Source organism: Brienomyrus brachyistius, chromosome 7, assembly GCF_023856365.1.
Source record: "Brienomyrus brachyistius isolate T26 chromosome 7, BBRACH_0.4, whole genome shotgun sequence".
Classification (NCBI taxonomy): Eukaryota; Metazoa; Chordata; class Actinopteri; order Osteoglossiformes; family Mormyridae; genus Brienomyrus; species Brienomyrus brachyistius.
The window spans coordinates 20136532-20161446 of record NC_064539.1 but is presented as its reverse complement, the minus strand read 5'-3'; the positions used below and the strand labels follow the sequence as shown (position 1 = coordinate 20161446).

The 24915-nt window shown below is 45.7% G+C and overlaps 1 protein-coding gene across 9 annotated transcripts; it reads right to left on the bottom strand.

Moving 5' to 3' along the window:
- Nucleotides 1-1925: 1925 nt before the first annotated feature.
- Nucleotides 1926-22861, bottom strand: kansl3 (KAT8 regulatory NSL complex subunit 3). Of its 9 annotated transcripts, none has more exons than XM_049020667.1 (22): nt 22621-22861; nt 21248-21537; nt 18615-18785; nt 17514-17604; nt 16751-16936; nt 16344-16475; nt 15422-15538; nt 14913-15014; nt 14380-14451; nt 14113-14187; nt 11102-11259; nt 10923-10986; nt 10147-10350; nt 9632-9788; nt 8450-8527; nt 7921-8115; nt 7494-7578; nt 7155-7267; nt 6872-7026; nt 6415-6616; nt 5305-5420; nt 1926-2521 (listed from the first exon to the last, which is right to left on the bottom strand). In XM_049020667.1, the coding sequence occupies exons 2-22, from the start codon at nt 21457-21459 to the stop codon at nt 2519-2521; spliced, it is 2688 nt and encodes an 895-aa protein (XP_048876624.1). In that variant the 5' UTR covers nt 21460-21537; nt 22621-22861; the 3' UTR covers nt 1926-2518. The 9 variants fall into 9 exon arrangements, with proteins under 9 accessions (XP_048876624.1, XP_048876625.1, XP_048876627.1 ...); XM_049020668.1 differs by having other exon boundaries at nt 7494-7575; XM_049020670.1 differs by having other exon boundaries at nt 7494-7575; nt 7936-8115.
- Between the last annotated feature and the right edge of the window lie 2054 nt (nt 22862-24915).

The following is a 24915-nucleotide window of genomic DNA, read 5'->3' as shown; positions in this document are numbered from 1 at the left end:
TCAAAAATAAAATGGGAGATGGGAGCCACCTCTGATCGTTCACGTTGAGCGGCTCACTCGTTTGCGAACGACACATCACTAGCGGAAGAAGAGGAACGTCAACACGTAGCTAGGTTAAAAGCAAACCGTACTTTATCTCTTATAATCATAATTCAATATCATTCTAGATAACTTTTTTATAAGCATGCATTCACTGATTCTTGTTGCTCACTTGCCTGTACCCTTATCAACATGCTATTAAGATGCTATTTCCAATAACAGAAATATTTCGATATTAAAGTAAAATAATCAATTAAATTGATAAAAATGTGCTAAGAAGCATATTGGTAGAAAACCTTTTCCGAGTAAGTATTTCCGACTAAAATATGCTGTGGTCGACAAATTCGTCCCAGTTGCAATCATGTACACCTGCTAATTTTATGTTTTTCGACAAGGTCATTTTGACAAAATACACACTAACCATTCATTTATTATTTACAAAGTGTACTAAACTCCCACAGGTGGAATAAAATATGATCGGTAGCATTTTCTGAGAAGGTCACTTAAGTATGATCCCTATAATTTTTTGTAGAGGGCAGCAAGTATTGATCAAAAGTATCGACATGCACCCATGTAAATCACTGGGGTAGGACAACTTTACAGAACAAAGGACCCCATGAGGGTGCTCACCAAGAAACAGGCTACTGATTAGACTGTGAGAGCCACTGCGATACAGTAAGAGCTCTCTCCTGCGCTGCTCACAGGCTAGCTTCTTCATGACGCTAGACTCGATGGAAACACATGGAAATAGATGAGCTTGGAGGCACTGCCGTGTGCCATTGTAAGCAAACACTTCCTCTGCTTCCGTTACCATCCGTTGGCTGGACTTATTTCGGGCTACAGAAAGACGAAAAGCAAGACGAGGACAAACCTATTGGCTCACTGAATGTTAAAAACCACTTAACATTTGTCAAGAACACAGATAAATGACTCGCAGTACAGGCACTCGATGTCCCCTCTTAACATGGCTCCATCGTGGGGGTTTGCCAGCACATGAGGAACCTTGAAAATCTTGTCTTTCATTTTCAGATTTTGCAGGTGCAGAGTTCCTGAACTCACTACAGTAATTGGATGGGATCAACCCTCCGCGACCCATCTAAAGTTATTCAAATGGAAAAACCTACACTAGTGGCCAAAGTCGTGGAAACACTTCCAATTTTTATTCAACTGCCGCTCAAGTTAACCGTCCAGTTTATGTTATTTGTAACATTTTTTTGATTGTTTATAAATATTACTGCTAATATTTGTGTAGTAATTTTTAGAGCACAATGCCAAAAGTACTAGGTGTTTCCACAATTTTGGCCAGTATTGTAACTTGAGACGCATCATAGCAGCACTTTTGTGAACCACTGCTCTTGACAGTGGTTTAAAAAAACCAGGATTTGTCCATATAGATTTTCATACTTTTTTCATGTTTTCTGTTTGCAAGTGGGTGCTGGACAACTCTGGACAATTTTGTTTATCCCAATACTTTCAAACTAAAATCTCTCTTTTTGTTTTTTAAGATATCACCCAAGCCAACTATATTGATGGACTTTGGACGCCCTTCACAGGCCAACATGGATAACAGACTCATTGATGGACGTTGTCTTCACTCTTAATCACAGCTTATACCTACCTTTTAGAAAGCATGTCTGTTTTCAGTAATGTTATCATGCCCAGGGGGGTGGGTAGCCAGTTGACCATGGACCCCCATAGGTTTTCTTTCTCCCGACTTGGGAGATTTTGGTGCCTCTCCTCCGTTGTCTTCTGGCTTTATTTAATTTCTTGACCCTCTTGTACCTGCTCTGTATCTCTCTATTGATGTTTTATGTATCAAAACACATCCATGTAACGCGCTTTGGGACAACTCTGTTCTGAAAGGCGCTATATAAAAATAAATGGAATTGAACAGAATTCATTTTTTTCTATTCAAAACAACAGACATCTCCACAGTAGTTGGGTATTGACATTTCTTGGGGGGGATTAACCTTGCCTTTATTTACATGTTTTTTTTTGCATTCTGAAAATAAAAGCTAAGTATGCTGATCACACAACTGAAGCATCTATGCCCCCCCCCCCTCCCCCCCCAACCACCCCGAAACCCAACCTAAGCAGGGGGAAAGGGGCACTTTCAAATGTGTAAGGCTACAGTAGGTATAGAGCTGCATGGAGCTCCTTGAGATTGCCCTCCAGCAAACAGGTTTAATGGTGGCAGCTGGGGTCCTTTGAGACAGGTGGCCACAGTTTTGCCCTAAAGAGGGAAGTCGGCAGTCCAAGGAAGTCAGTTGGCAGTGCCTTCATCTTGAAGGACTAAGGTGACTCTTCCCAGTATCTCAGAGGGGGTTTTGTGACACTTCGGGGTTGTGAAACCCCACTCCAATCATCTTTGATAGGGATCATCTGGTACCTCTCCCACTCGCCGTATCTGCGCTGTGGGGTCTCTCACCAGGCCATGCCTTCAGCGAGGAACACAGTCCAAGCAGTGGGCCACTCCAGGTCACTGTGGGGGACAGAGAATGAAATTGAGTGAGAGAGATGTCACTCGGAACGTGTCAAATGGAAAAAACCCCGAGGGACTCCAAGGTCAGAGCCGGTCAGGAGTGATCGCGCACACGTGTGTCGGAGAGCCACCTACGGAATCTCATCATGGTCTCATCAAAACATATAAACAAAATAAGCCTTCGATAAATTTTGGCTCCTGGTTCAATGTTACGCAAGATGTTATCATCTTGTGTAAGTGCTGTCTGTCTTATTAGGGATCAGGCTGATTTCAAAGCCCACGTGGGCAGTAATGGCGCCTAGGTGACAGAAGCGAGATGCTGTGGCCTGCATTTAATCTCATCTCAAACCCAGGGATGGTGGTCTGCACATTAAGGATATAAACAAAAACAGATGTTCTCCCATATAATCTGAGAAGTACAATCACAAAGACCAGACATGTTGCAAAGGAACTACCTCCTGCAAGTGAAATAATGCAGTGGAATGTGTTTTTTTGTTTTTTTTTCATTATTCTAATGGTGGCTTTGTTAAGAAAACAAAAATCAAAACTCAAATCCCACAATCTAATCACAAAAATCTGAGATTGAGTGATGGCTCAGCCTGACAGACTCAAAGGAAATGAACCATTATGTGAAATTCCCTGCAGTGCCCATTAAAGGAATGACAGTCATTAAGGGTGTCAAGAGCCCACGTGGCCTTCGGGAAGTGCGAGCGAAGTGGCGGCATTGCAGTACATGGACAGATCCACCAAGGCCGGCAAGACTGCAACACATATCACATTCCACGCAGATTTTAATTGTACAAGCAACACAAAGCCAAGGTTCACTAGTCCTCGGTAGACTCGGGAGCCAATGGGGGAGTAGTTTGTCGAGAAGTGGCAGAATAGAATGCCAGCATGGTCCAGATTAAACTGCGTTCTGGTCCACCTAGTACCCCTGGCTTAGACGATAAATCCAGGAATGGTGTACAGACAGGCCATCGACTGCGAATCCACATTAAAGTGGCTGTCAAAAGGGAAATTTTTATTGAAAGACACTGAAAATGATGACAAGCAGCAGAAAGACACTTAAGTCCGTCAGCACCTAAGTAATCATCCAGAAAAGAGCTACCTTTGGAAACGGCAGACACACCTGGACAATAAGATGTTCTAAAGCGTGTAAGAATCCAAGGAGTAATTTATTTCTCAAAGGCAGCAATTGGGGGGGGGGGGAGATTTAAAAGTGTGCTGAAGATGAGCTTGACACATCCCACGGTGACAGGGTGACACGAGCCGTATGCACAGTCAACCAAACCTAATGGGTTGGTTGACACACAGTATTGCGTTCAGCCATCAATTATCATTAAACCCTCTCATGAAGCCGCACTGAGTGGGTCAGCAAGTTGGACTGCCGTACACATGGTAAGAAGCTCGATGTGGTCACCGCGTGCCCTTAACTCCCAATTGCTCCAGGGTCTGGCTGACCCCCCCTTCTCAGCTGGCCCTCACTCTGGCTAAAAGTGCCGTTGAAAGCTCACCAGAATCAGTTAGATAGATTTGGGCTTAAGGGGATATCCAGAGACACGCGGCTAAGGCAGTAAGGAAACTGAAATCAAGATTCATACAATGCACTAACCTTCACAGACTAATGCAATGCTATAATGTATGAAAGGGCTCACAACTTGGCTAATATGCTAGTTCGTTGGTAGTGTGTGGTGTGTTTGACACTCTTAAAAATAAAAAATAAAAAAGTATATTCTTACAAAATTTACCACTCAAGAGGTACATCTGGTCTTTTGCAGCATCATTTGAAAGAGGACTTTGCTTTAGGAAAACTTTCCCCCCAGTATGTCAGCCCCCGGAATTGACAATGATAAACTCCCACCCAGTCACACTTGACCAAGTAGTTGAGGTGTCAATCGCTGCTGCGTCGTTACCCCTGATCATCTAAGGCGCAGCGGACAGGCAGCAGTCGTCACGAGACTCACTAGTACTCTGCTTCTCTGACACTGGTGCTTCTCAGACTTCCTGAGAACGGAGGGCCTTGATCTACAAGCTACTCAATCTGAACGGCTTCTGACATGTTCTATATCCACCCTCAAACCAAATCACCTGTCGCTGATGCCAAGCAGTCCCAGTATTTTTGTGTATCCTGTCATTTTTCATTAATTTTGCATTTTCCAATATTTGCTTGGTTGCATCCAACCTCTTAAAAAAAAGATACATTTTTAAATAAAAGTATAATTATTCAGTTGCCCTTTAGGCAACATCTAACAGTTTAATACCTACTAGTGGAAAAAATACTGTATGAAGTAAAATTTAGAATTTAAATGAAAATCTCATTTTAAGAAACAACAGAAGCCTGTTTTTTTTGCCGTTTGTGTGATGTCAGATTTGCATTTGCAGAAGACCGTTTCCCATGGCAACGAAAAACAGGACAACTAAAAGCTGCTGGAAGATTAAAACCGAAATCTCCCTTCACGGCTCACTTCTGCATTTACTGAATCGTTTGATTTTAGATAACTGACGTCATGCAAGAATAAATGCGGATGTGCTGTGAAAATGCAGCCAGTCGCCGGAGCTGGTCTTTCGCCCACGGGGACACAGATGTATACAACGTCTCACGCACACAGGCCAACAGTCATTCTTACTGCAGGTCCCTCGTCCAGGTGCCCCTACAGCAGGATCTCAGTCCCACACTGGGCAGGCCTAGACGCGCTGCTTCACACACTCGCACTACAAAAACAGCAAGGCACACACGCTCATTTATGACCTTGGAGGGCCACCGTAGTAGCGAGTCTGCCTACCTGGGAGTCAGAGGGCTTGGCCAGTGTCACTCCCGCTCCAGCTTGGCTGAGGGTAGCGAGCCGGCTGGGCTGCCCTCGCAGGGTCACCGTGATGGTGGTGGGAGACTTCAGGCCAGCTGCCAACAAACAAGAGTTTAGGGACAGAAGAGTAAAACTTGTCCGCTCATCAAAGGTCACGGTGACACGGTAACTGTAGATACACAGCTGTACATAAAAGCATAGAATTTTTAAACTGACCACCATATCATGGGCTGAGGCTTGTGCTGAAATTTAGTTATAACTAAATTACCTCATTTCTCCTACATCCAAAATGGTCTTAAAATACAAAAAGCAGTACTTACATTGATTTAATCAATAATAAAAAAAAAACTAATTTTAAAAATTTAATTTCAAAGTAGCAGGAACATCAGAGGAGCCACAGAATGACACTGCAGCAATAATTTGAAATAAATAAAAGCTGCTTTGAAAGTCAAATGTCTGGACACAGCAAGTCACCTACAAAGGAGAGTGATGGTGTCAAATGTCATGACTTGGCCACCTGAACGAAACAAAGGAGGAGCAGAATGGAAAAGCAGCCAATGAGAGCTCAGCATATATAGGACCTCTTTCAGGACAGCTGGGAAAGCATCCCAGGAGGCCACCTCATGAAACTGGTGTAGAGGAGACAGTAGGGTCAGTCAGTCCCTGGGGCAACTGGGATTAAGGGTCACACTCAAGGACCCAATAGTGACATCACTACTGACACAGGAGCTGAACCAGCAACCTTTGTTTTTAGTTTAATACTAGAATACAATGCACAATTTCATGCTATTTTATAGTGCTGATGTCCTTATAATTATCTGAAAAGCAGATGATAGTACAAATAAACCATTCTATGGGTAAGTGTGTCCAAACTTGGCTCTGCATGTTTACAAACTGAATCAGAAAACTGCTTCACCCCTTAGTTACCAGAAGCCCTATCATGATCCAAAAGATATTAATATTCAAATAAACACAAGTACTCAACTATTTCTGAATTTGCAAACAAACCATAATATGAATGCAGCAGTTTTTAAGGCGGCCTGAAATGGCCCCCAAGTCAGGGGCGATGAGGGAACTGTGGCCTCGTACCGGCACTCTGGTTGGAGATGTGCGCCAGGCCCAGCTTGGCCAGCCCGCCGTTGGTCAGTAGCTGATGTATGGCGGTGGACTTGGTGGCGCCGGCCCCGCCTGTGGACACCACGGGCACCGCCCGCACCAAGGCGCTGCCACCGGCGCCGGCTCCACCGACGGAGCCCAGGATCTGGGCCTGTGAAGTCTTCCCCCCGGGACCCTTCGACGTGAACAAAATGAAGTCTCTTACACTGGCCGTCAGAGGGCGCTGCCATTAAAAGTCACAACCTTGACAAGAGGATATGATCTGCTGATAAGAAACGAAGCCAATTATCAGGAAACACTGCATCCAGTTCCCAGGGGGCACTAACCAGAGAGCCCCTACCAGTAGCTCAAGCCCTTAGACGCCTAGACGATCCCTTTCAGGCTTGGCAGAGAAAGGGTTTGCATACAGATCCCTGGGATCCCCCGTCACCTGAGCAGCTGAGGTGGCCGGCCGGTTCCAGGTGTAGGTGACCTGAGTGCCGCTGCCCAGGCCACTGGCCGCTGTGGAGGGCAGGCTGGGGGACCTCGTCGCCATCTCCTGGAGGCTGAAACTCAGGCCCTGCAGGAGGCTGCTGGCAGAGGGGGCTGTCAAAATAAAAAAAAAAAAAAAAAAAGAAAAAAAAAACACTGAGCTGTCATACCGCTGCAAAGCGCTCCTGTGACACACACAGCAACAACCACATGGGGGCGACAGAGGGGAGGGCGGCTCCTACCTTGGCTGCCCGCTGGGGTCTGTGCATGGAGCAGGTTATGGTGTGAGGCAGGGGTCCCTCCCAGCGACACCCCAGGACTCAGAGCCCCAGACACCTCCGAGAGCCCCCCAGACCTGCAGCACCACATGGCAGCGGTAAGTACCAGCCCAGTGCCGCTCCCCCTCGCCCCAAAGACAGGTCACACCCACTTATTTAAGGCCACACCCCTGCATCCCAGCTTCATCAGTTAATGGCCATTTGTCCTGTTTAGGCCCATGTGGTGTTAGTCACACTCATTAGTAACCAAGACAATACCCGCCCTCCCCACCACCATCGGATACACTCGCATTCCCAGCGTACCTCTGTGTGGTGAGCAGTCCGGAGAGCTCCCTTGCTCCAGGGACAGTCTGTGTGACGCCGCTCAGCGCTTTGCCTGGTGTTCCTGCTATGGGGGGGGACAAACATTCTCATTCAGAACATGTTTCCCAGGTAACCGGCTCACAAGACCACAAGAAGCCACCTCTCTGCAAAATATAGGCTTCCAATGTCAAAGCCTATTTGGCACAAAAAATTAATTACTGGCTGACAGGCTGGTATTATCCGCAGCGACGATGGAGAGGAACATGAAACATGGTTGAGAAAGTTTTACACCCAACAGCTGATACAGCTGCTGGGGTCACAGATAAAAAGCTTGAAAGTGGTGATGTATCAGTTCATGCACCGGTCACATGAGCTTGTGATGTACAAGGTAAACTACAGCAGGTCAGGTTGGCTGAGGGGAGATCACCTCTGGCACGCTCACCCTCAGAAGCATTGGAGACGCCGGGTCCCCCAGCCGTCTCGCCGTGGGAAAGGATGGTGACCTTGATTTTGGCCCGTTTGGAGGCCTTGTTGGGGGTAGGACTGGGGCTAGCTCTCCTCTTCAGGTGGGTGCGCAGGTCGTCGTGCTCCAGACCCTCGGCCTGCTCGCTGGAGACCGGCACTGTGGGACATAGACGGCAGCCCATCACGTACCGGCGAGTGTACACCCCAACGCTTCCAAACACACACACACGTTTATCTCCTCAAAGCTTCCTAGCCTCACTGGCTAGCTAACAGGCCTGCTACAATGCAAACGATAAAAGAATGGATTCCACAAACGCTGACACGATTAACGAGAGACAGCTGGGTACTATCATCACCGATTCCGCTTCCACTTCACTGGCCACTGCTCTTCCCTCTCACCGAGCCAGGCACGGACGGCGAGTATACAAGAGCCAAAGAAAGAGTTACAGAAGAGTAAAGGGGAGAGGTGAGCAGAGAGGGGGGTAACTTACCCAGCAGGCAGGAGGGGGCGCCAGTGGGGAGGCTCTTCCTCATCAGCAGATTCTGCTTCATAAAAGCAGCAAACTGAGCTGATGGGGGTGAGGGGAGGGACCCCACAAAGAGAGCCCCAGAAAGTGTTAAAGGGAAAAGCGAGACAGAGAACACCAAGTCAGAAAGGGAAAAGGCGGAGTCAACGCAAGAGTACGAGGGGGGGAACAGACCTGCTTTTACAAAGTGAAAAAGTACAGGCGGTCCTTGGCTAACTAGACTACCAACAACCAACATCCTACTAACCTTAAACAGAGATGGCTGATTATGTCTAACGTCAGACAAACCCGTCTGTAGGGTTTGCTTAAGCTGTGCAGCACTTCCCTGCCGACATATTTTCACAAGCAAGTGTCTGCAGTCATTGATTTGACCCTGCACTGTCGCACAGAAAATGGCAAGCGAGAGAAAAAGGGGAATGTTCTAGCAGTAGTACAGCTTGTACTTCAGTACATTATGATGTTCGAGTCACGATCTGGCAATCGGAACCTGGCCCTGTCATAAGTACCAATTCGAGATGAGAACTTCTAGTTAGATCGGAAATCCAACAGCGAGGGGCGAAGCACTGAGCATGTCAGGCTGAAAGGAAACTGTACAATGTTTTTAAATACTATTACTGTCAATGAAAATATTAATTCACTTTGCTTAATATGACTGATTAGCTCATGTTCCATGCGAGTTAAACGCTCTGAATTTGATCACGTACAGTAATGGAAGCAGAAACAGTGTCAATGAGCAAGTCTGACACACAACTCGCAGCTCTGCATGAGATACTGGTCCGAAAAACGAAACACGCTCATTAAAATATTCGGAAAGGCGTGGCCACTGATCACCCCACAAGACCCAGTGTCATTCCATGATGTGGCTGCCACTACGCTAATCCCGGTCTCCCATCCATCTCCCGTTCTCATCCTCCATTCCCCACGTTTAAGAGTCGTAATCTGGATAAAGAACAAGCTTGCTTAAGCAGCTCTTTGATCTCAGATTCCTCTGTTCCGTCCGAACAGAGAAAACTGTCAGCCCACGCCGAAATGTACAAAGTTAAATGACAGCATGCACAGAACATCACTTCACCAATTCTCACTGCGCTAAACAGGAGGCATTAAGACCCAGCAGGCAAGGCGGTGGGTTAAAGGGGCGGGGCCTACCCTGAGCTTGCCGGTGTGTCAGAAGGCCTCCAGATCGCTGCACGTGGGTCTTGAGCAACTGTGTGGCTGTGATGAGGCTGGACTTCTGTGCCGGGGACAGAGCTGAAGCCCGCGGCTTGGGGCTGGAGGCCGGGCTGCTGGATACGCTGGACAGATCCTTGGGACAAGCAGGAGCACGGAATGATCAGGAAAAAATCCCTACTGCACCTGAACACAGCCACCTTTACAAAGGTCTTTCAAATAAGGCAAAAATAAAACGAACACTTCTAAGCAATACTCAGCATTCGACTATACCATATAGCCAAGGTATACACCCTGATATTCGGACAACTAAATTGCCTGAGGCATTTCTTAGATCGTATCCCCAGCGTTTTGCAACACACGAGAATGTAGAAACATTCAGTACAAATCCTGGTTTGTGCATTCAGCCACATATCAATGCGGTCTGACACCAAGCCGATTCATTCAGTAAATTCACTAAGCAGAGTGTGTCCAGCATACGGCAGCGGGCTGACCTCCGACCCCGAGGGGGACACAGGCACACGGCTGGCCTGTGAGGCGCGGCCCCGCTCCAGCTCGAAGGACGGCTCGCGTCGGCTCTCTCGGGCCTGCTTCTTCTTCTTGCGCTTCTCCGTGTCCAGGTCCCCGGGCTCCATGCTGCCGTGCCCGTGGCTCTCAGCCCTCGTCAGCACGCCCGTCAGGAAGTCGGCGATCTCGTCCTGGTGGGAGACCGGCGCCGGCGTTAAGCGTGTCACGCGACGGTCGCAGGAACCGTCAGCCAATTGGCACGTCACAAGAGCTCAGGGTGACGACGCGTTCAGTGACTGACCCGTTCACATCCCACACCCCCAGAAAACAGAACGAAGGGGAGACGGAGTGCTCAGGTCCACCAGGAAACAGTGACCCGGTCCATTCATTACCAAGAACCACCCCTCATTCCCCCCAGGCCCGACCATTATCAGCCAGCTAGCAACATTACACAAAATGTACGTGATTAATTGAAACGGCATGGGAACAGAAAGAATGACGCATGGATTGAGCTCCATCTGACCGGGGGGGTTAAGGATGCTGGCTCTGCCTGAGCCCCGAAAATGACAACACCGCTTATACTGTAACTGTCAATGTAACAAATAGAAACCAAACTCTGGCAAACCAAAGTTTATAAATGGGTACAAATTTAATAATTTTGAAATCTGATGCCTGAGGTCTCGTTAGCCTGTAAGGCTCATTAAAGTGGTGAGATTAGCCAAAAATGAAGACTGATCAGACCCCCGTGCCCCCTCCCCCCAACCTGAATGCAGCGATCAACCATGGTCTGGGTCAGTCCCTCAGCCTTCATCTTCGCAGAGCTGATCCTGGGGGTGGGACAGAGTTAAGATGTAGTCATTTGTCTACATTCATGTTTACATAAAAAGAATGGATGCCAAAAGAAACAGGAAAGGCTGGTTTTGGTCTCAGTCTGAAGCTCACCGAAGGTTGTCGTCCGCACCCCCCACAACCACCATGCTGTTGTCCGCTCGCAGCTTCTCGCGGAAGTCCTCCATGGCCTCTGCGGAGCACTGCAGGGCCTTCTGACCAATCACAAAGAGCACCGGAGTCTTCATGTCCAGCAGGGGGTCATCCACATCCTGCCAGAAAGGACAAATCAATACGCTACATACGTATGTAAAACGGGCTGTTTTGACGGCCTTCCTGCCGGTAGCCAGAGTGCTTCTCCTGACCTGCACAAGTGCAGATGGTACTTTTCACACAGCTGTCACCGGCCAGAACATCTCCACATCAGCACACACCACTGTGATGGTGGCATTTCCTGCCCTCCCACCCAGGCTATGCATGCACGGTCGCTATCCGTTCTCTGTCCTCTTCTCAGCCGGCTCGCTTTCCTGCATTTCATAAGTCTCCCTCGACAAAATCAAAAGAGCCCTTCGATCACACATGGCTTCTAGTTTTCCCTCTGTCAGCCCACCACAGCTGGCTTGCCGACGCAGTCAGCATGAGGACAGCGCTATAACCATCTCCTGCCCCCGGGCGAGGCCGATGGCTCTCCGCGTTCTAACATTTTCAGATTCATCGCTGCAAACATCATCCCCCTAACCTCTGACCCAAGACCGTCGATAGTGCTGGGAGATAGGAATCACCAGCTGACCAAGTTCATCACATCAGACCTGACTTGCGAGATTCTTGTGGGCCAGACAGTACCTGGTCTGCCCGTCGGTTTCCAGAGCTGATTATCTCTATCCTATGAAAAGGAGAATCAGAGAGCCTGAGTCGTGCTCGCCTATAACAGCAGGACTCATTTCTGTTCAAATGAGTCAGAAGCCTTAACCACCCTACAATTTGGACGTTCATTTTGTACAATTTTAGGACTGGCCGTCAGTCATGCTGCTCGAACCCGAGCAGTGTCTGCGGCCAACGTCAGCTCAGGTATGGGGAGTAACATCAGGGAATCAGCAGGCGTAGTTCTCTAAAGGAGCTCACGCTTTTTCTCAGCTGCCCCATTATCCTACAAGCCTCCACCGGCCAGCTCATTTGGTGTGTAATTATGTCGTTCAGAGTTCAGAAAACTGCATTAAAGGGGGAAAGATGTGCCATAGCCCTCTGATAATACCAAACCATCACTCAGAATCCTGCAGAGTGCCCATTTCTGCATTCATATAAACCTCAGCATTTACACAAACTTCAGCATTAAGAGTTACGAAAGTTCACCCAATTCTAGCGGCCATGTCAAGAATCATTAAACTCTCACCGTCCCCGAAGAGATTTTGCTGGAATAGTTTTGAAAACCCTGAACCCCACCCCACGAGATTTTTCAATAGTTCAAATTCTTGCAGCTGTTATTCGCGGTTGAGGACAGCACTGCATTCAAGTCAGACAAAGCTCTGCCATTCGAGCCCCTCCAGAAGCTGGCCGCTTACCGCTCTTCTGCGTTTGCGGACACCTTTCAACGACGGAGCTTTCATGCCACAATAATATCCAGCCACTCTTCAATGGGCTCAGAGCTGACAAACATACACTACAAGGTTAAAAGTGTGCAGACACTAGGTCTGTCACAATTACTTGATCAACATACGGATAATACATGAACAAAACCTCCATTTTTTGTGACCTCAATACTGGCAAATTCCGTTGCTGTCACGGGTGATATACATGTTACATAAGAATCAACATCGCCAACACTTTAGCCAGTCACTCTGCTTCTGTGAGGAAGGCGGGGCTCAGGACTGATTCATACTGCACGCCATGTCATGCAAGACCGTGCTGGACAGTCCGCATCTCGGAACGTTTATACTTCCACCGCCAACACGCCTGACAGCCACATACAGCAGCAGGCTCATGCTTTGTAGATTGTTAAAAAGTTGTTCTAATAATGCTCAGACTTCCTCAGCCCACTTCTCTTCCAATCCTGCTTACCAATGTTTATCAATCTGATCACCGAGGGTAGAAAAAGTATTTATGTTGATATATAATATTTGTTCCGATCTACTTTCTGACTTCCTGCTAAATTTCCCCTGGCCAATGAACGATTGAGGTTCGCTTGCATCACTGAGAGGAACCTCCGTGTTGTAATATTTAATAATATACACAGGGTCCAAGGCTGGCCTTTATAGTGCAAATGAATTAAATCACAATTCGTTGCACACACTGCGGCATTGCTGCAATATGAAGCAAACATCAGACAGCTCCTGCAGATATGCAGCGGACTGCGACAGGTGAAGATGTTACTCAAGGCAAATGAGTGTTTTTTCCCCCCTCGAACTAATACACAACTCTAGCCAGAAAGTTAGGAAGGATAAGTCAAAATGGACTTCAAAGCCACATTCCACAGCTCAGGCAATGGATTATTTTGGCTTCCTCCAGGAAGAAACACTCCATGCATCATTTGATCGATTTTAGCTATTTTAAATGGTGCGGTTTTATTTGTTTTATTTTCGGATATTTACTTTTTTGCCATTCCACTTCCAAATTCAATTCCTAAATATTCTCATGAATTAAAAATTAATTGCTCAGGTTTAGTACTGGGGTTGTGTGATCAGGTCTTTCTGTGACCTAATGAATTTGCTCCTAGACATTTCTGCTTCACTTGCAGGCCTTGTATCACAAAGCCAGAATTGTTGGTTCTCTAGATAATGTTGAATTATCACAGTCAATATCTTCGTGCACTTACTTATAACTCAGACAACCTTAAATGTCACGTTGTCATGCCAACCCAAAAATGCAGCTTCATGATAGAGGGCACCCAGGGAAGCTCCGTCAGGGCTGAAATGTGGCAAACCGACTTGTTGGAAAGACGGCATCCACTCGCAAAGCCACCATCATCCATTCTGCTTCCAGAGTTTGTTGCTGGAGACTGCATGGCTGTTTGCATAATTATGCACCTGTGACAGCAAAGGCTGTCGCTTAATTAGCCAGCTTCTCTAATTAATAGGGGTGTCTAGTAGGATCAGCACAGGACCAAGTGCAAGAATGTTGGAAAGCCTTACCCCCCGGGGCCCGTTGATGGTGAGCAGGGGGAATCCAAGGCACACGACCGCGGTTACGTACTCCATCAGGGATACCTGCGGAGACGTGACACACACACACACACGCTGAGTCACACACAAAGACATCCCTACAACCTAAACATAAGATACAAGTACATGAGGAACACAAACAGCTATATTAATTTAATTTTAAATTATCACCCAAGAGTTGATTTCCCACTAGGAGACGAGGCAGATGAGAGACAGAGTGTAGCAGGCGGGACTCACATGGCAGGCGATGAGCGCTCCAGTGTTCCAACCCACCAGAACAATGGGCTTATGGGGGAAGTGACTGTGAACCTGGCCGGGAGATCAAAGCACCAGTCAGGGGTCACACAGGGACACATTGGGGTCATACACGGCATCTCACGTTCCCCGCAAAGCAAATGTCATTTCAAAGAATAGCTTCACCAGACATGTGAGAATATAACAAGAAGAACTGAGGGACCGAATTTGGAATTATTCCTGTGTGTATAAGCTTGAAGTGAAATTGTACATGGTTGGGGGCGGGGGGGTTGGGACAGGGCTTCTGCTGTGACCCATTATTAGAACAACACACAGTTCAGACATGCTCACATTGATGTACTTATCAGCAAATGAAGGTAAGAGCTCATTACATACCCGATTCAAAAGAAACAAAAAAATTTAAGCATACATCAGCATCCATTTCTTATAGATGTATATTTCCTTAAAGCTTCTGAGAAGCTTCCATCGTAATGTATACCAATGTGACCCCATCCTTTCCAGAATGACAAACTCACCTCTCGAACCTTGGCCCGCACGCCCCCGACCATGTGCTCCAGGCACTGTGTGATGCCCACATTGGTCCCGCTGTTCACCAGGTGGGTGGAGATGGGAATAACCTGGCAGGACGGCAAGCAGCCATGGTCAAAGGTGGAATGCTGCTAGCAAGACCAGCGGCGCTGGCATTGTCTCCCTCTACATCCGGACAGCGGATATTCCATTAAAGCAGCGCTCCTCGAACTTTCTGGACCAAGTACCACTTCAGATCAAACTAGCAGCTCAATACCCGACTGGCCACGGCACCAGCCCATCTAATACTGCACTAGCTGAACCAATGTGACCCGACACAGACACCAAACGGACTTCTGAAATACACTGGTGTATGACATGCTCACCAATTCTTCTACATGCTGAACTGAATCATTAAATTTCAAATGCAGAGCTGTGACCCCCCAGAAAGGCAGTTTCCTCAGGCTGTTCACTGAGCCCAGGCAGTAAGCAGAGAGAGTGAGTGGGTGGGCATTACCTTGCCTAGACAGGATAGCTGGGACTGCCAGAAGCGGAGGCGGCGAGAGGTGGAGAAGGCCGGACTGCTGGGCCCAGAGGGAGTGATGAGGATCAGGGGCGAGCCGGGAAGCTTGCTCTGAGATCATGACAAACACAGACAGATTGGGGGGGGGGGGGCAAAGTCAGTGCCGGGGGCAGCAGAGAAGAGGATGTCGGACAATAATATAAACAATTCTGTCCGTCCGCTTCAGGAATCTAATCAACTGCTTCTGGGCAGCAGGCAAGAATGATCCCATCAAACGCCACAACACCACTCCCCCAGACATGCCACTCCCACCTCCCGGCCGTAACACACCAGAAAGCAGCCTCTTCTTACAGTAAAAGTCTGCTGCTGCCAGTTATAACTGCAAATATACATCTACCTGCTACCTGCATTTAAGGTGGAATCTTAAAGTATGGACTGTATAAACTAGGACTTTGCCATCTTGTTCATTTGACTTCCTCTGTCAGCCCCTGGAGGACGGGCTCCCCCTTTGAGTCTGGGGGTCTGGTTCCTTCCTTCTAGCGAATTTTGCCTTGCCACTGTCACCCTGCACACTCGGGGCTTTGGACAGGGATAATGTCAAGCGCTTTAACTTATTTGTACAGAATTTATTATTTTTATCTTAAACATTTCTAGTATAACAATATTCAGTTACCTTTTGTGTTTCTTTATGCACAATATTTACTTTGGTTGACTGTGTGTGCTTGTTATTTGTCTGTTTGGTACTAGATGTGTGCCAATCTGTGCTCTTGCTGCTACATGCACCAGAATTTCCCTCTTGGATCAATAAAATTATCCCAATCTTAAACACGTGAGCAAACCGTCCATGGAAATTTGGGGCATAACCAACCCACCCGTGGTCTGGTCCCCCAGCTATCTGCCAAACACTATAACATACCGGCTTGTTCTGTGACAGCACGCCCACGGCGGGGTCCCAGGGCCTCTTCAGGAGAAGGGAGAGGGCCTCCGTCCCCGTCGCCCCCGTCTTTACGGAGGAGGACAGTAGCATGCGGTCGATCAGCGTGGGCACCTGGGGAGGGAGCGAGAATAAGGGACACTCAACAGGCAGAAGGTGGTATCAGGAAGGGAGAGCAGCATTCAGATGAATGTGTCACAGAAAGGGGGCATGGCCTTCAATACAGGAGGAGGAGTCAGAGAAAGGAGGAGGGACTTTCAGAGAGAAGGAAGGAATCCATAAAAACTGAGAAATGGCAACTGTGGAGAGCCAGTAAGATGGCATAATCATGACAAAAGTGACCAATTAGGAGTGGGGTAAGAGGAAATCCCAGCGCTGCCCCCACCCACCTTGCTCTTCAGGGTCTGCAGGACGTCCAGGTAGGCGGCGAGCATCGCCAGACTGAGTGCCTCCACCAGGGTGCAGTGGAGCCACTGCGTCAGCTTCGTATCCCAGCCGACGGCGGCCAGTGCGTGGCGCACCTTCCGGGCACACTTATCCACTGCGATCCGCCGCAGCACCGGCTCGTTACAAGCCTGTTATATGAGATAAACAAAACTATAAAAACTCCAAGGTCCCCAAAAAAAGCCATCTGTTATTCATGGTCCGTCAGCATACAGAGACAAAGCGTGGGCTTCATTCCCGTTTAACTTAACTCACTTCCCCCATAAACCCTCATTTCAAAGTCAACTGCGAGTGACAGATAATTAGTGCTGCCTCTATTCTGGTGTCTAGGAGCTTTAAATTCCAGTGCCGTTGCCCGGCGACAGGCTACATCTCTTCTTTCGTTCCTTTCGTCATCACCAACTTTTTATACTACTGGTAATTAGTCTGAAATCACACTAGATTCAATTAAGTTTTGCATACAATTCCGTCCAAAGCAAAATAAGCCACAATCATACCGCTGTCAAGGAGCAAATGAGGTGAAAGCGCATCTATGCTGAGCTTCCAAAGAATGACCAGCAGTGAAAGGTAATAGAGCATGAGTCATACGACATTGCAAGACGCCGTGAGATGCTAGCAGGAGAGCTCAAAATCAACAACACCATGAAGACTAGGTTCATACGGCACAAGAGCGCAGCGTACACACCAGAGAGCCCCAAGACAACTTACCCCCTCGTTGGCCAGCCGGGCCTGTCGTTCAGCTTGCAGTGCCTTAAGAACCTTGTTGAAGAGTTTGTTCTGAGCCATGGACCAGCCTACCCTGAGACACAGTTGGGGGGGGGGTGTATAGGAGCAGGTTATTAACTGGCCAAGCTGCGTCAGTACAACTCTTCAGTAATACTGCCTTATACTGCACTAAAGACCTGTTCATATTTTTCCACACGCAGACACAGACGTACGCTTATGACACAAATGATATAAGTGTGGTTCTCTGAGGTCGTATGCCTGCAGCACCCACACTTTCTGTCTGAGCAGCCACTGACAACACTCGTCCTCACCCAGGGCGTCTGTTTTGGAAAAATGTCCTTCCTCCTCCCACTCATTCTGGGCACTTTCAAATCACTTTTCCTATAAAATTTACTGAACCACTGAACATTTGAGCACAAAGTATAGCACAATTCTTTATGAAAAACATGAAATACAGGTCTTGTTTTCAAATATTCTTGTAGAACACAGTGTGCATTGTGTAGACCGCAGAAATGTGTGTCCGTTTCGGGTGTGCATCTCCTGAACTTTATAAATCAAGGCCGTCTGTTTGAAAAGCCACCATATAAACCACACAACCAAAAACAGCAAAGACGATAAAATGCCCCGAATAGTCTGAGACCCCCAACTGCTCCCAGTCACACCTGCAGAATTCCCTCTGACATCGCACTCAAACCTATAAGCCCTGCTCATCATCTTATGCAGAGAACAACAAGCATGTTTGGTACTGACTCCTGCTATTAACTAAATAGCAAAAATTCTCAGAAGCTGGATCTTAGAAGTATCATTAGAAATTTATCTGTGATAAGTTCAGTTAAAGCAAACTTATAATGACTTCGCTTTATTCAAACTTTGAAATAAAAAAAATGAATCTTGGGTTTTATAATAAATGGTTACACAATAGCGTAGCAGTAAAGTTTTGCTATCTCTCAAGAGTACAAGAGGTGAACTGTTCTGGGAATGCATACTGACTGAATCCGTAAGCATTGCGCCTCCTGCTACCCATTGTGTCAGGCATCTTTCACCAAAATACTAAATACTAAAAACACAAATCAGCATACTGACTTGTTGATGTGCTCCTCCCAGTCGTCGGGGGGCAGGGGAGCATCAGCAGCGGTGCGGGCGAACAGCACATGCCGCTCACACTCGTTCATGACGCTGCGCGCCTTCTGGTTGTCGTACAGTGGCACGGCCGAGGGCGTGATGGATTCCACATCGATGGTCGCATCCGTCTCCCTGAAGGCAAAACAAAGAGAATGAACTCATGTCAAATGTTAAATTCTGCATCAGCTCTTGAATTAATTAGACCAATTACTATTAATCTACAGCACTTAATAAGGTTGATTAGCCGGGAAAGACTCGGCCCAGATAACACCATATTCATCAGAATTGACCTTAGTCAATGAACCCCAGTTCTGAAAGAACATCAAGCTGTCAGGTCCTAGCACAATCTGATGTGACCAGAGCAACAGCAAAGCAATCAAACATACTAGAGCCATAAGGCTACCACAGTTTACCTACTCAACGAATGCTAAAACAGGCCCAGACAATTATTTTTGGTGAAGGGTCCAAGCGGAGCTTCTCCAGGACAGTTAGGGCCATTTTCCCATCCATCCATCCATCCATCCATCGGTGATGTGACAATGATATTTGGTAACCAGCTGCAACTGTATCTATAAGTTTAAGAGTTATCTCAAAAATCGAGAAGAGCACTACTTAACATTACTATTATAATGACAGAACAAATCGGCACGTGCTTAACACATGATGCCAATGTTTTTAGAGTAGGTTACAGTACCGGAACCCAGTGTCAATATACCCAGTGTGGTCAGTATGTACTGGATCATATTGCAACACAGAATACGGTACCACTTAAATACCTGAGCTATCAATTGAAGCTTGCTCTCTGGTGCTCATGAACGTTATTATTAAAGAACGCCGAAGTGAAAATGAAAATGAAACTAAAAGTGCAAGCATGACATGAAAACTAAACTGAAATTAAAACAACAAACTCCAAAAGTAAACAAAATAGTAGAAAACTGGTGACTTCTATTTTTCATTATCTTTTCGAGTTTAACAGCCTGCCTAACAGCTAGGCTACTAGCTACCAGGTATTCCTCCTCTAAATAACTGATAGTGAGCAAAGTCTATGATAAGCATCTCCAACAGATAAAATTACATATGCAAGTTTCATGTGACGTGATTAAGAATGTGCGGCAACACTGAAAATGATGAAAGCTCAAAGTTTATCAGTTAAAATATTGGTACCAGCCAGCATTAGTTAAAAAATTAAGATATTGACATAGGTCTGATGTGTCTTTATTGTCCGATATTTAAATTGTCAATATTCCAAGTTGGCACCACCAGAGCTAAAGACGTAGCTACAATAATGGAGACTACTGCACTGGACGATCAACCATTTTCCATTATGGAAGACGAAAGATGTCGTCAGCTCGTTCAACTCGGTCACAAAATACTAGCCCACAAAATGTTTATGATTTATTATGAAATCTTTCAGGTCGATCTTTTGTTTTCCATAGAACAAAAAAAAACAACATTAGGTCCAGAAAAAAAACAACATTAGGTTTTCCAAATCTGTGCCAGCAAGTTTCATCGCTGTCAACCATTAGAGTTAAGATAGACCTATCTGTATGCTCCTCCTCGTCCCCCTGCAAAGATTTGACTCCCACCACCCCCCTTGAAGATTTTTGGTAACACACTCTGTGAATGCCATGTGTATAAGAATCTACAAACACATTCATAACACATAATAAAGCATTCATAAAGCAACATAAACATGGCTATAAATATTCATAAAAACATTATAGCCATAACTGCTTTATAAAGTTCTCATCAATAATGCACTATAAATACCTTCATTATGCAGTACAGAGTATCAATATAAAGTATCTAGAGTGCATTATAACAGCTTAATTGGAACTTATGAAGCATTATAATCAACAATAAAATTCCTTATGACTGTCAATAGAAAACACTGTAATATTTCATTACTTCTTATCAACCACTGTAATTAATCATAAAAGTATATATAATGCATTATAGATGACAGCTTCAAGTAACAGGTTACCATATTTTTAAACTTCACCACTGGGGATGACAAGCAGGTTTGCGTAAATTGCTGGCAGCTGCTGCTAGAGTTTATGGTCTGCTCCTTGAACAGACGGACACTGCTACAACATGACAGAGAAAAGTGCTACAAATTATATATATATATATATATATATATATATATATATATATATATATATATATATATATATATATATATTTTATGGTTATGCAGTAGGGCAAGTATACTCATTCAGCAGACTGGAATCAATTCAAGTCAGTTTCTTTACGCACAGAATTTCACATACCTATATTTAAATTAGATACTTTATTTTTATTTACCAAACATATACAAAATTAAGCTTATTATCATTGAAACAAACAGCGATTCTAGTAAAGATAGGATTGCTGATTAAATTGTTAGTTAATTAACATGACTGCACACATTCCAATTTGTGATTTACACGATCCCCAGTGCAAAGGTATCAAACTCCACAGCAGCACAAATCACCTGCCAGATAGGTCACTGGAAATAGTTTCTATATTTGCAGTGATCAACAAGAGCAAAGGACAGCCCCAGCTTCACCCCACCCAACCCCACCCCAAGACAGAGGTGTGGCATCACTCACACAGAGGTATCCTGGGCCCGCCGTGGAGTCACAAACAGCATGCGCGTGGGCCGGGCACTGCTGGCATCTGGATGGGAGCTCCAGGGCTTGGCATAGCTGTGGTCCAGGTACACAAGGTCCAGCTCGCGTTCGTGCACTGACAGCTGGAAGAGCAGCGAGGTGCCCATCCTCCTCGCCGACGTCTGGAAGTCCCTCTCCCCACTGCGGTACATTTCCGCCAGGTTGGAAAGGGGAGAGGGGGGTTGTGGATGCTAGGGTGATGCACTGTGCACCCTAATCACAGGCCTGATCTGAGGATAAACACACACACGTAAGCAACGGCTTAACCATCACATCCAACGTGATCGTCTTAATATTAAGTGACATAGACGGCTGCCTGCATCTGTATGACAGCCCTGGTTATCAGCAACTAACATCCCATCAACTGACAGCAACTTATTAATTATATTAAACACGCAGCGTGCAGACCGAAACCCTGGCGATATCACATCCCGCGCATCTCTTGTTCGACTAATAAACTGGAAACGTGGAAAAAAAAACACAAGTTTTACCAAATATCCCAACAGAAAACTTAGTAAAGCGTAGTAGTGCAGGAAATCTTTCATTAACCTTCTAACTGCGATGAACTTATTAAACGATCCGCCAGCAGCAGCCTGTAGATGAAATTAGCGAAAACGTTGCACATAAACTGACAGAAAATGCTCAATAAGACGACAAAAAGTTTGACAATTATGTGAAATCACGAAGGAGTACGGAACAAAGGCACGGCTGCTAACCTGGGTAACAGGCAAAGCGTTTTACCCCCCGTACCGGGAGCCGAGCGGGAATTTCCCATAAAGATATATATATTTTTGATAAATTCTACGCTGGCGCAAATAAACCTGCAAAATGTAGCTAAATATTCATAGGGCAGGCTGTTCTGGAGAAAGATACCCAACAAAGCCTCAACCTCGCCAGCATTTACAGATGTCATTCATGATGTCTGTTTTGATTAGCTTTTTATTCATTACAGTGGAAGCAAATTCGAGAGGAAAAGAGTTATTTAATCTAATGTAACAATAACCAGAAATTCAATCAACACCAGCAGACATTACAACCAGGGAGGGCGCGCCATCGCCCCAAACCGCCGCACCCCGGCTGTATCCAGCTAGGAAAGTCCGCGGTCTCTCCCGCGGCCTGCAATTCAAGCCGGCGGTGTCCAAAAGTGTGTCCAAGGGAGCCCGCTTGGACTTACGCGGAACGGCGCCCTGTAAACACTGAAAGCGACGAAGCCGACAGAAAGCAAAGAAGACAGAAAGGGGCAGTGAAATGCGGAAAGGTCCCCAAGAAAGGTGCTCAAAGTGCGGATTAAAAGACCGCGTTTCAGTCCTTACCTCCTCGTGGCGTAGCCACCGACAAGTTACGTCATTGTGCTAGAAACGTTATTTCAGGGACAGAAAAAATACCAATTCACTGCATTTGATACACAGGACATCTGTTAATGTTTACATAACACACGTTATTTCAGCCAGCCGCCACCCTTTATGTCATACAAAAAAAACGTCCTGTTTCCGTTTTTTCTTACAAGCGCGCCACAACACTTTCGTTATCTGAAAACCCGGACTGGATCACGAACAGGGCTTTAAACCCTGAAAGTAAAACCCGCGATGGATCACGGCTGAAGTGGAAAGGAATCGAGTATACTGCTCCACCAGAAGGGAAGCAGAATGACCAGAAAAAGGTCTTACCTTCTTATTTTAATCGATCGGCTACTTATGTAAACATTCTGCCCTCCTTTATCTTTGTAAGAATAATAATGTAAGAAATGATCTAGTACCCTGTCATACCAGCAAGGCTGTTTCTCTAGCGATCTGACCATTTTGCTCACGCACCCAGCGAGGAGTAATACATCTTTAGGACTTAGTATTACTGGATGAGCAGCTCAGTGGACGTTCTTAGGACATCCAAATGTAATGTTTTTTACGTGCCGAGGGTGACTTTAAGGCACGTATATTATGGACTTTTTAAGGACATTCTCAGAACCAATATTGGACACTCTGAGAACATTTTATGGACATCAAACACATGCAAATCTCTGTTAGTATATCATTAACATTTAACATGACAGGATTAAAGCAAGGGACATAAACAAGGGACAGCTGGAGAACTTCAAAAGAGATCATTAAAAAACAATTTATTCAAAAACAGCTTGCAGGAATAGCATTTAAATATATATAATTGTATCTTTCATTGCGTGTTAATGTTCCATTAGGATGTCCAGAGGACAGCCATGAAATATTATTTAGCTTTCACTCTCACTGAAAAAAACTTTTTAAATTCTGTTTAAATATAATAGTTAAAAACAATAGCAGTTAATGTTCTTTCAATATTGATTGAAACGCAGAGAAATACAAAATTGCAGCACATAGCGAAGCCTATAGTAACAGCTCAAGAGCAAACTGGGAAAACTGTAAATAGCTGTAAATGTGTGTGTGTGGCGATTGTTCTGTGTGCTCTTGCGTTTGTATTGAGTGAACCTTATCCGATCCTCGCCTTTCTGTAGCTGTTGTTTCTTCCCACTTGTGGGACTAATAAAGGATTATCTTATCTTATCTTATCTTATCTTAATCTTATCTTAATCTTATTCGGTTGTTGTATCTGTGTTAGTCATATGAAGGGTTAAACAAAACGGCGCCATTCCCCCAATTTAAAGAAGATTATATGCACATTTTAAAGGCTTTTGGAAAAAGTTCAGTGCACGTGAGTCTTCATCGGAGCTAAAAAGTTGGATAATTTGTCCGGTAGCGACGATATATAGACATATGTAAGGAAATAAAGCGAATAAAGCAATATTTTCCAATATACGCCGCATCATGTTATTTCCCATTACGGTTTCGATATATTGTGGGATCGGCATAAGAAATTAAATGGAATTTTTTTGGGAGTTTTCCGGACAACCAGTAAAAGTCAGCAGATGACGCACAAAAAATGTAGTGACTCATAACAGCATAAATACAGTAGTGGAAAAAAATTGAGGCCACTCTATATTTTTATACAAATATAAATTAAATCCTGGTTTAATCCTGGTTCTGCTGGCAGAAGACTACACTCCAAGGCAGTCTGCTTTGTCAGGTCAGGTGGGGGGGCATGCACTGATGCAGCCCGTTGCAGTACCAGTGTACAGGCCAGCTATGATGGGGGACGTCCGAACTGTCCTCAAGTGTTTTACGGTGGCTGGAGTCCCAATCCCACCCTAACCCATACATTTTTTTCTCTGCTAGTTGAAGGACCATTTGCAGTCCCAGATGCAGTTTAATATCATACACAGGCTTCCAGGTTCAAAATTTCAAAGACAGCAGTACACAAGAACAAAGTGAAGCAGGAGACACTGAGAATGACCAGAAACCAGCCAGGTAAAGGGCAGAAGCAACTTTCTGATGCCAGAGATAACCGTTAACTTATCTGACAGTTCCTCATGAATCAGAGGATGACAGCAAATGATCTTCAAAAAGAATGGGAAACATTGAATGCAGGTGTAAAATACAGTTCATATCGGGCTCTAGAAGCATGATTGAAGCCCCATAAAGCAAGGAAGAAGCCCTTCATTAATGAGAACCAGAGAAGAACCAGGCTGCAGTTTGCAAAAAAAGAAAAACATATATTATTCACAGACGCACAGCCAGGAATTA

Excerpts from the sequence above, each read along its gene's own strand:
- kansl3 (XM_049020667.1), bottom strand. The coding sequence starts at position 21,459 with ATGTACCGCAGTGGGGAGAGGGACTTCCAGACGTCGGCGAGGAGGATG. Across the intron at positions 10,351-10,922 it reads TGGTTGATCGCTGCATTCAG|GACGAGATCGCCGACTTCCT; the intron begins GTTGGGGGGAGG and ends GTCTCCCACCAG. Across the intron at positions 8,116-8,449 it reads CGCCCCCTCCTGCCTGCTGG|TGCCGGTCTCCAGCGAGCAG; the intron begins GTAAGTTACCCC and ends TATGTCCCACAG.